At 35.7% G+C, this 11,793-nt stretch overlaps 1 protein-coding gene across 2 annotated transcripts; it reads right to left on the bottom strand.

The window, feature by feature from the left end:
- Positions 1–687: 687 nt before the first annotated feature.
- Positions 688–9,502, bottom strand: LOC107847931 (small ribosomal subunit biogenesis GTPase RsgA 1, mitochondrial). 2 transcript variants are annotated; one of them, XM_016692536.2, is made up of 5 exons: positions 8,612–9,502; positions 6,578–6,799; positions 6,287–6,481; positions 5,974–6,167; positions 688–1,111 (listed from the first exon to the last, which is right to left on the bottom strand). In XM_016692536.2, exons 1-5 carry the CDS (start codon positions 9,275–9,277, stop codon positions 925–927), a joined length of 1,464 nt encoding a protein of 487 aa, XP_016548022.1. In that variant the 5' UTR covers positions 9,278–9,502; the 3' UTR covers positions 688–924. The 2 variants fall into 2 exon arrangements, with proteins under 2 accessions (XP_016548022.1, XP_016548021.1); XM_016692535.2 differs by having other exon boundaries at positions 6,287–6,484; positions 8,612–9,451.
- Between the last annotated feature and the right edge of the window lie 2,291 nt (positions 9,503–11,793).

Here is an 11,793-nt window from a genome sequence, read left to right as displayed (position 1 = left end):
AAGTATCAATTCCATCCGAAACACCTCAAAAATTACATCAAATCACCATAAATTTCAAATTTATTTTCTAAATATATACCCAATCTTTTGTAGCAATACCCACTCAAAACAAGCCTATTTACTTAAATTCAGTTTTCAAATCTTGAAGCTTTGACCTACGACAATAGCTTCCTGTGGCGTTTCTACAAGCTATACCCAGCGCAAAAGTTCTTTTTTCTCTTAAGGACCAAACAAAAAAATCTTGCAAAGCACATCTACTTCTCTGTTTCTTTTTTTTTTCCTTTTTTGTTGCTTCCACAGCCACAGCTTTTTTTATTTGAGTTTGTCATGGAAGAAAAATCGAGAACGCATCTATTTGTTCCAAGATACCCTGGTAACACCTTCGTAAACAATTACCAGTGAGTTTCCGACACCAACGGATGCAGCTATCTGTCCGACATCCATTTGCCCCACTCGCTAGGAAACAAGGTTGAGAACATGACAAACATCCAACTGAAAAAGATGAGGCAACTCCAATACAGCCTACATAGGACTTCGTAATATGCTGAAAGCGGTACGTTTAGCAACTTCAGACACGAATAAAGGATACCGATATCACACCACTCATTAGGATGCCACATGGAAAGATTAGCGGCAGAAGGAAATGCATACCCCCACCCCCACCCCCACCCCCCATTTTATTAAATATACTGCTCTAAATTCGTGTTAGCTTCCACCATCGTTTAAACTGGTTCACATCATTGAGAGTTGAAACAGTGCCAACTAGAGCGTTTGTTGTCTACAACATCTAACAATCCCTTCAACCACTCTCGGCTCAGGAAAAGATGTTAGAAAATCACTATTTACAAACCAAGAAGGATTGAGGTGTAATGGATGCATGCAGAACTACTGAAAATTTCAGAACTCTTGAATTGTTTAGCTTTTCTATTGATTTTCTTCCCTCATTGCTCTTAGAATAGGATTGTCATCCTCCAGTGTATCGTCTTCATCATCGAGTTCATCCAATTCATCTAGTAATGACTGGTTCACTCTTTTACGAGACTGTCTCCTGTATTTCTTGGCCTCCAGCCGCGGTTCTGCTTGCACAACTCCCTTGTCTCCTATTTTGCACCTGCAAGATGTATTAAATAAATACTTCTCTTTAGGGATGGGGGGTAGAATGATTTGCATCACCCGCAGATGAAGTATATTTACCATTTGAGGCAAATGGATTAACAATAGGATTATAGAAATAAAATAAATGAAGAGTAGGAAATGGAGCACAAAAAACCATAACAGTAGGCTAGTCGCTATATTGCTGTACTTAGTTTTACAGTACTCTGATAGACAATAGGTACCCCTTCCATGAATAAATTGTTCAAGTACTTCGATGAAAACAAGTTTAGGAAAACCACACAATTACAAGTTTTTGCTGAGGAAAATGTCCTTTCAACATTTACCATCTTTGATTCGTGCAGAAATGTAATCCTTCTCATTGGATTATGCGGTGTGATAATTATGTCGCAAAGCGTATGGAATCTCAGTTTCTATATAATTATCTCAAGGAAGTGTTTATCCGCACTTCATTCTAAAAGTATCATCAGCAAATTTACAAATATTAAAACTGCAGGAGATTCACGGATAGCAACATGCACTTGTAGAGTTTAGTGTGAGTTTCCTTTAATGGAAAAGCTTCACAAGCGCCAATGTCAAATTTAAGCAAACCCGCCATAAGAATACTTGGTCAACAAACATACACAGCAAAATTCAAATTTTATATTTGATATTAAAATTACAGAAAAATATAACATACTTTAAAGAACCTAGAAACAAATGGGCTGGGTTGAGCACCTAAATGGTTCAAAGAAGTTGGGTTGAGCACCAAAAGGCCTCAGATCAATTCCCAACACAAACAAATTGATAGCATCCAGGCTGGCCCACTTGCATTAAGATTAACGGGCTTATGATGGAAGAAGAACCCAAGAACGAGTCCAAGAATTATGGAGAAGAATGGGCAAAGTGCTACACATATTTCATGATTCAAGTCCAAGCCCAAAAGGAAGAAGATTGAGCCCATATAGGTTGCGAGTAAATTTGAAAACTTTTCCTTATTTTCTTAGGAGAGAATTTTTGGTATTATTTTTACATGTTTTCCTAGTCCTAGTAAGATTTTATTTATTATTTTCATAATAGTAGATCCTAATCCCATGCTATTTGGGATAGCTTTTTCCTAGTCCTAGTTAGATTTGATAAAGATAGATTCCAATCCTATGCTATTTGGGATAGGTTTTTTTTCCCTATATTTAGGGATGGATTTTGTTATTTTTAAGGAGACAACATTATTATTAATTAAGAGTCTCTTATTTACACCTTTGTGTGTGGCTACTTGGGATTTATCTTGCAACCTTATAAGAACGATTCTTTAGAAGGTAAGATTAATTCTTAACTTGATATCTTTGATTTCTATTAAAGTTAATTAAAGAAGGTGATTAGTCTTATATTAATTGTTGTCTTTAATTTCTTCAAAATAGGGGTCTAGATCACCTTTGGATCTAAGTTCTTGAATTGACTCTATTGGTATTATAATTAGCCTTAATCCCCTAATTTTGAACACTAAGATCAATTAGAATTCTTAGCACTTCATCTCGAAATTGGGAATTTATTCTCAAATTTCATCTATCTTTAATTTCTTGTCTTTAATCTTAGGATTTTTGCTTCTGCATTATTTTTCTTGTTTATCAACGCAACCCGATTCTTATCAGGTGGTATCAGAGCGGTTCTATCAAGGTTCCATTCTTGATAATTCTTGGGAGTTTCGTAGTAAAACAAAAAAAGATTGCTTTAGATCAAGAAATTTCAAATTTATTGTGTTTCTTGTTTTCCAACATCAAGGAGGAAAACCAAGAAGAGGAAAAAATTTAGATTTTTTTAATTGGTTTTTTTCTTTGTCCTACCAAACCCAATCCGTCTGGGAGTTGGTAATTTTTTTTTTAATCTCTACATCTCACTTCTAAAGGGATTGTTACTAGTAGGATTAATATATAAATCCTAAAGGAATCTTGTAATTTGAGTGGAAAAAGGTAAGAGGGGTGAGAAAAAAAGGGTCAAATTGAGAGTTTTTGTTTTCTTTAACTTTTGGAGATGTCCACACCGTAAAGAATACTGATGCTGGGACTCAAAACAATGACATAGTCGAGGCACTTAGAAAGATTTTTGCTCGACTCAATGCATTAGAGGTCACCCAAAACCCACCTAATCAGGTGAACATAACTGATTTAAAGAGAAGTGTTTTTTATACATGGTGTGAGATAAAGGATAATATTTGCTCTATGATTATTGATTTTGAAAATGATGCTAATGTGATAAGTTCATACGTGGTGGAGAAGTTGAAACATACATGCATCAAACACAATAAATTCTATGAACTTAAGGTGACTAAGCAATGCATGATTTATTTCTCCATTGGAAGGTACTCTGATAATGTTCTTTGTGATGTAATTCCAATGCAAGATTGTCATATCAAGCTTGGGCGTTCCTGGCAATTTGATAGGAATGCAATTTATGATGGGGAAAAATAGAGTTTCTCTTGAGCTAAACGAAAGAAAATATAAACTTGTACCTTTAACTCCATCCCAAGTTTATGAAGATCACAAACGTGTGAAAGAAGCAATGAAAAATTTTGAGAGAGAAAAGAGTGATAGGAGTAAAGGGGAGCATGTTGATATTCCAAGAGAGGAAAGAAGAAAGATTGTGTTGTGTGAAGAGAACGGGATGTCAAGTGAGGTCAAGAGAAAAGAAAGTAGAGATAATCATGAGTAATAAAGAGAGGGATAATAACGAGGTAGAGAAAGAGAACCAAGGAAGTTTGAGTAAGGTTATTTCTTATTCTATCTCTAACCTTCCTACTACTTTTAGTTGCTTTGATTCTCTTATAGGTACTCATGGAATAGTTTGCATTGAAAAGTCTTCAGTGGATGAACTTAATACTAAGGTGGTTGAAACTACATGTTCCATTGAGCCAGTGTTTGTTCATAAGAAGGTTATAGGTAAAGAGAATTATTTTGGACTTGTCCAAGATGAGACTAATGACAAGAAGTCCAACAAGGCAGATGTAGATGTAACGCTAATGAGCAAGAAAAAACGAGGCAATATTATTCCTTTGCTACATAAAACCAAATTAAGGCATGACTCCTCAAGTCTTGGTGATTGTAAGGAAAAAAAATGTTTGCTACTAGTGATGAGGAAATCCGTGACTATTATGATACAAGTGATCAAATGCCCATTGTTGAACCTATTCATGATTCCTTGTTGGTGAATTTGAGCAGCTACTTAGAATTTAATGGAGATTGTATTTTGAGATTGAAAGATTCTTCTAACCTTCTTGAAATCTCCTATGCTTATGTGAATAAATGTTATATGGAAAAATCTTCAAGTGTAATTGATGATGCTTGGCTATATCATAAAAGTGTTAAATTTGATACATATTTTATGGAGCTTATGACGTCATTAACAAGCCTAATGGAGTACTTTATTGATAGAGCTAAATTGGAGAGACACATATCATTCCCTACGTCATCTAAACATGAATATTGTAGTGCTCATAAAAGGAAGATAATTTTCTATTGTGATGATGATGTCCACATGCTTTATAAAGGTGTATTTATACATGCAAGGATTAGTTGGGTTAAGTGGATGCATGGTCACTATCTTATTTTGTTCCTACCATTATTGTTTTCAAGTAATGGATGTTGTTTACTATTGCATGTCATCTTGATTATGCGAGATTCAAATTCGAGGACGAATTGTTTTCAAGAAGAGGGGAATGATAGCATCCAGGCTGGCCCGTTTGCATTAAAATTGATGGGCTTCAATGAAATCAAGAAAATGCTTATGATGGAAGAAGAGCCCAAGAACGAGTGCAAGAATTATGGAGAAGAATGGGCAAAGTGCTACACATATTTCATTATTCAAGTCCAAGCCCAAAAGGAAGAAGATTGAGCCCATATGGGTTGTAAGTAAATTTGAAAACTTTTCCTTATTTTCTTAGGAGAGAATTTGTGGTATTATTTTTACATGCTTTCCTAGTCCTATTAGGATTTTATTTATTATTTTCATAATAGTAGATTCTAATCCCATGCTATTTGGGATAGCTTTTTCCTAGTCCTAGTTAGATTTGATAAAGGTAGATTCCAATACCATGTTATTTGGGATAGGTTTTTTTTCCCTATATATAGGGATGGATTTTGTTATTTTCAAGGAGAAAACATTATTATTAATTGAGTTTCTCTTATTTACACCTTTGTGTGTGGCTACTTGGGATTTATCTTGCAACCTTATAAGAACGATTCTTTAGAAGGTAAGATTAATTCTTAACTTGATATCTTTGGTTTCTATTAAAGTTAATTAAAGAAGGTGATTAGTCTTATACTAATTGTTGTCTTTAATTTCTTCAAAATAGGGGGTCTAGATCACCTTTGGATATAAGTTCTTGAATTGATTCTATTGGTATCATAATTAGTCTTAATCCACTAATTTTGAATACTAAGATCAATTAGGGTTCTTAGCACTTCATCTCGAAATTGGAGATTTATTCTCAAATTTCATCTATCTTTAATTTCTTGTCTTTAATCTTAGGGTTTTTGCTTCAGCATTATTTTTTGTTTATCAACGTAACCCGATTCTTATCAAAAACACTAGGTGATATTCTTCCCATCTATTCTAGCCTCGGTGGACAGAGTTATCTGGAATCTGTTGCTGGTGGGAGGTGGCAGGTATCCCGTGGAATTAGTCGAAGTGCGTGTAAGTTGGCCTGGACACCACGGCTATCCAAAAAAAAAAAAAATGAAACCTTATCATACATCTCCTGTACTTGACTGACTCAATAGTACTATTGTCTTTCTTACTTTGTGAAGTAAATTTTTAAGATATACCTTAAGTTGTGTGTGAGTGAATTGGTAAATATCTCATCAAAGTATGGAGGCATTTCGAACATACCTAACATCACCTTCTCGTTTAGTTCCAATGGTCCTCAACTGAAATTCCTCCCTAATCTTAATTTCGTCAAGCAACTGAAGATAATATGGATATCTTTCCCAATCACCTTTTATAAGGCACCCCGGTTCACCAAGATGCAAGCAATTATTGAATGCACAGTTTGCAGGTTCACTATCTTTAAGCATCTTGCGGATCTGAATCCATAGTAATTAGATTAGAAGTTACTCAAGGGATTCACATATATAGATTGATTAAGATATAGTAAAATAAAATAAACAAAATTTAGAGATGAAGCAGTGCCATCAAGACACACCTCCGGAAAATGATGTGCAAGAGAATTCTTTGTCACTTCAATCAAACTAGGCTGGTTAAATCCTGGAGTATCAGCAAGATACCCCCCATCAGGCAATGGAAGCAAAGACACGTGCCTTGTTGTATGCTTTCCTCTGCCGCTTCTTACTGACACTTCCCCGACACGTTGCTCTTCATACCACTTGCTCCCTAGAATCTGCTATCATAACAAAGAAAAGGAACACTAAACCAAAGGGTTCTAAAAAAAACTAATGTAATACATAACATACAACGATGAAGAAGGGCCACCCACAGGATCAAACCAGTTTCGCTCTTCGACTGCATGAAGAATGTGCTTATTGCCTCTCAAAGCATTGATCAGGCTGGATTTCCCCACTCCACTTGGACCAACAATGACGGATGTTTGTTCTCTCATAATAAACTGGAGTGTATCAAGTCCACGCTTGGAATCAATGCTGCAAAAGATTGGTTCATAGGCCCAACTTCGAAGCCTACATTTCCATGCTTTTATTTCCTGCCGAAGTTGATCACTGGCTTTCAGCGTCAGAGAAATGACCACAAAATATAAACAGGAAGGAAGAAAGTAGTATCAAATCTGAATCACATAAAAAGTAGTCAATACTTGCTTGGGTATTACAAGAATTTCTTAGTTAAAACACATTTTTCATCTTCTAGATAGACAATCTAGAATCCTCCTTGTGTGTTCTATTCTTCTGCTTCTCTCTTTCGTCAGTTTGAGTTCACTCTTTTAAAATCTAACAAGCTGATATTGTATTTTGACCTCACATCCTAGCCCATTACACAGGTAATTCCAAATACACATGTATCCCAATCTACGAAATGGTACATAAATCTAATGTCAAGCATTGCAACCAGTAGTTGAGAAAATCAAAGAAGAAGAAAGGACAACACACAAGTAAAAGGATGCATAAACAAATTAACAAGTATTCACTAGGAATCATCCCAAGGTATAGTGATGTGCTGATAAAGGATCTGAACTGTGAGATAGAAACAAATAATTCATTTAAACAAATGAAAACAAGTTGGGGTTGAGATGTATTCAGAGGCGTACCTAAACTATTAGGTGGGAGGAGATCGTGGTCAGAGGCACCCGCTAACCTCGGAAATTTCTTTGTATATGCATGTATATACCATGAAAGAATGATCATATACTAAACAAGGACCCCTGATGCACAAAAGCTAAATGGGTATGCTGGTGCCCCTCAACTTTGCCCTTATACACAATTACTTGGGATCGAACATTAGCTACAGCAATCCATTATGTACTCTTTTATCTTTTCGGAGTTAAACATATTACTTACTATTATAAGGGCAAGGCCATAATCATTTGACTTTTTTCTAATAGGTCAAGCTTTTGAAAATTCAATATTATCTAGAGATAATTGTAATTTTTGATCTACAAATTAATGAAAATTCTGATTTGGTCCTTGTGACATATGATTCAACAAATTTAAATTTCAATTAATTAAAATGTGTGCTTTTGGACATTTATGTGGCAAATATGCTATAGTTGAACTATTTTTAAAAGTCTATTTTCCTCAAAAATGAAGTAAAAGTACAAGCTTAACATAGCATATAGCTAACTAAATATTGGAATGATTAATACTTCTGAAAATTTGTGAATATTCACGAGCAAAGGGATCAAAACGTGCACATACCAGCTAATTGAAGGTTAGAAGTGCTTAGTTGAATATTACAAAGACAAAAAATAAAATTTATCAATAATTGAGTGAGCAAAGGGGTTATTCTCCCTATTATACATCCAAGATTATTTGATATCAGCTAAACCTTTTTTTCGGTTAGTCTTTTTCATATTAATGTTGAAGATCCCTCCTCCCCAAGAGCTACGAATATGTAGCATTTAGTAGAAATAAGTAGCCTTAGATCTCCTTTTTTTCAGTTAGTTCTTTTCTAGTTGTTTGGAGTACATTGTAACGAAATATCCTGCATTTGTTTATGCTGTTATTTATTCAAAAATGACTGTGTTCATGGAAGCACAGGTGACCTTCTGTCACTGGCTAGTAATTGTTCATATCTATGTGAAAAACATCGGTTTCCTCTCAACGCCCCGCATCTAGATGTAGTTGATTGATATAACAATGTGCTCATCTAATCTATAGGTTATTATTCAAAAGCAAAGATCATCTTCTAGTGCCAAATCATATTAATAGCAAGCAACTCAATTTATCCAAGTACTAAGAACATGTCAACTAATGGAATGACACTGTCTTGAGCAATTTAGCACAACTTACAACATATGTGTATGTGGAATGAGTATATCTATCTGTATTAGTGTATTTCTAACCTCTTGAGAAACAAGTTCTGATTTATTTAACGCAAGAGTGAGAGGAATTCCGGTTGATTCAGCTTCTACGAGGAACCTAGTGAGCGAGAATGGCTCAATCTTTGGCTGATCCATAGAGAAAAACACTAGCAAATGATCCACATTAGCTACTGGAGGATCCAAAATCTCCGTCTTCCTTTGAAACACATTCTCAATAGCTCCACGTTTATCCACCCAATCAATTGAACCTACCAAAACCTTATCCCCAACCAAAACTCTCCTCTTAATCTTCTTCAACACAGCCTTCACCACACACAACAACTCCACTCCAATTTCCCCCGAACCTTTGCTGAAGCTTCCAGAAGGATCCACAGAACTTTCTGGAGGAATATGTTGGACGATAACGCGCATGAAGTTTGCTTGTGAAGACGCCACGGTACCTACGGCTTGGTCGTAAGAGAGGTGAGGTTTGTCTTCCTGAGAAAGAATCGGTGCTAGAGTAGAGAAATGTTTATTGATAGTTTCACGAGCTTTGAGGAGATTTTTGTTCGGTTGTTGGAGCTTCCTTGACACATTGTTAGGGTTTTCGTGATGGCCGGCAGCGACGATGACAGCGGAGAAGAAGCGGTGGCCAGTAGTGGAGGCGGTGAAAGGAAGCCTAAGAAGTGAAAACGAAGCGATCTTCATTTGTGTACAAGGAAAAGTGAAGTTTGAGCACTGAGAAAAAATGCGAGCAGCCTGGGAAGTCAATGAAAAAAGTGGGTTCCACGTCCACTACATAATTTTTTTTGTTGCCCAATAGGCCAAATGAGTCTGGAGCCTGGGAATTCGAATCAACGGTTCACCTAACCCAAAATCTATGTTCTGTTAGAACTGTTAGAATTGACGATTGTTTATCTTAAGATTTTGCTCGATAGTCAATTTGAACCAGCGAACATTTAAAGAAAGGAATTAATTCTAAAAATCAAACGAATTATCCGACAATCAAACTGTCAGTTTCAGCAAGTCATAAATGACTTGGGGCAGCTACAGAAAAGTTCTAAATGACAAAATGAGCGGAAATACAAAAAATGATCTAGAGGGCTATTACAGTTATCCAATCAAATTAGACGCTATGGACTCAATAGAGATATCAGTATTTTAAAAAAACGTCATTTTCACAAAGTTGACTCTCCAAAATCTAAATTCATAACTTTTCGAACTGAGTGTTGAAATGAGATACCAAAGCCGTAAAACCACACCAACTATGTAACCAACAAAAAATCAATGTTTCGAATCTATTAGAGCAGTCTGTTTGCCATCCAACATACATATTAATAAATATTGACAGAAGTCAACTAATACGTCTTTATAACTACCAAAACTACAATCTCGCACAATCACACCAAAATGTATTGGAAACTGTGTCAATTATCCCCATACCTTTAAAATACCATAAAGTAACCACGAAGAAGGGTAGAGTAGTAAAATCATATAAAAATAAGTAATTCGCATAAATCACCAAAAATCAGGTCATTACAGACTACCTTATGGCGTTGGAGCAATAAAGTGGAGGGAACTTGCTTGAATAGGGTAAAACCCATGTTTTTTCCATGAATTCCATGTAAAAAATCACTAGTACGAAGTTAAAAACTCGTGATCATGCCTCTCTAATAGTTGCTTGGTGTCCAGGTAGGTTAGGTATACCTGAGTAGCTTAGACCTAGGTTAGAAGCAGAATCATGATGTAGAATGATGGGATATTTCATGCTTAGGCCTTTGGACACGGTGTTCTGATGGATAAAATAGATAAACATATAGTTGATTCCAAGATTCGAATTTTGATCTTGGAATTACTTTGTTCTTGATTTTGGTTGATAATTTAGTTGTTGGCTTTGGGTTTTACTTGTTGATCATTGTGATATTATTTCATGCTTTTTAGGAATTACGTTGATCGTTTCACAAGCATGAGCGGCTAAAGCTCTTAGCTAGGGTTGTGGCAGCCCTGACATATTGACGAAGTAGGGGAAGTGCTAAATTGTTCTGAACCAGTATCTTTGCATATATTGTATTATTTTTTGTTTGATAGATGTCTTAGCGGTTGTAAAGGGTAAGATCGCACCTAGAATATCACTATTTACTCCAAAAGAGGATTAGTGACTAGGAAAAGATAATTACAAAAGTAATTTGAATATTAGCTGTCAATCTAAGCTAATTAATATCATTTATGTAATGATGGTTAGCTATTATCTAATAACTTGAGACTCAAAAGGTAATAGTTAACTGGGATCTAGGATAAGAGTTAGTAATGGGACATTCTGAGACTCAAAAGGTAAAAGATAAAATCCGCCAATGAGTCCATAAGACAGTTGATGGTACATAACTTATCAGATTCTGCATGCAAGGTACTAGGTTGATTCAATAAAGCACAATAAGCCTACTGAGTTGAGAAGTCAAGGAGTACACAATCCTAGTGTTCATCACCGACTGATTACAACTAAAGTTGAGATTTGCTACTGGTTCGAGATTACAATAACAAATCCTTTATTTACTTTCAGTTCTGCCCGTTGAGTTTAGCAAGCTAGAGATACAAATCTTCATCTTTCCTGTGGGTTCTACCCCAACTTAGTTGGATTACATTACTTGTCAGTGACCACTTTATCCTTCAGTTGGAGGTATAGTTTGGATGTTGATCAAAATTTTGGTGCAGTTGCCGAAGAAAGAAGAGACAAGATCCTTCATCATATATATTATACTAGGAAGGCATTAAACCCCTCACAGAAGAACTATACAGTTAAAAAGCAAGAATTGCTTACGGTGGTTTTTGCTTTTGAAAAATTTTGGTCTTATTTGATTGGGACAAAGTTATAATGCATACAGATCATGGAGCCTTGAGATCTCTAATGTAGAAAAAGATGCCAAACCGAGATTAATTCGTTGGGTTCTCTTACTGCAGGAATTTGACTTTGAGGTAAAAGATCGGAAAGACACTGAAAACCAAGGTTCAGATCACTTGTCTAGGCTCGAGAAGAAGGCAATGTAGAGTAGGCGATAAGCTTGAAATATATGATACTTTTCTAGATGAGTGGGTGTTGGTAGCATCTCAAGACTTAATCCCCTAGTTTGCTGATTTTGCCAACTATTTTGGCAAGTGATCTTGTCCCAGAAGATCTTTCCTTCCAGCAGTGCAAGAGATTTATGCATGAGGTAAGGAAGTTCTTTTGG

The sequence above is a fragment of the Capsicum annuum genome, chromosome 11 (genome assembly GCF_002878395.1).
Source record: "Capsicum annuum cultivar UCD-10X-F1 chromosome 11, UCD10Xv1.1, whole genome shotgun sequence".
In the NCBI taxonomy this organism is placed as follows: Eukaryota; Viridiplantae; Streptophyta; class Magnoliopsida; order Solanales; family Solanaceae; genus Capsicum; species Capsicum annuum.
Note: the sequence above shows the minus strand (reverse complement) of the source record. Positions and strands in the feature narration are given on the sequence as shown.

What these genes read in the sequence shown, in the direction of transcription:
- LOC107847931 (XM_016692535.2), bottom strand. Translation starts at nt 9,277, where the DNA reads ATGAAGATCGCTTCGTTTTCACTTCTTAGGCTTCCTTTCACCGCCTCC. An exon ending in CAGAACTTGTTTCTCAAGAG is followed by an intron (nt 6,800 to 8,611) that starts GTTAGAAATACA and finishes CAACTTCGGCAG; the next exon opens with GAAATAAAAGCATGGAAATG. An exon ending in AGCGAAACTGGTTTGATCCT is followed by an intron (nt 6,485 to 6,577) that starts GTGGGTGGCCCT and finishes TTGTTATGATAG; the next exon opens with CAGATTCTAGGGAGCAAGTG.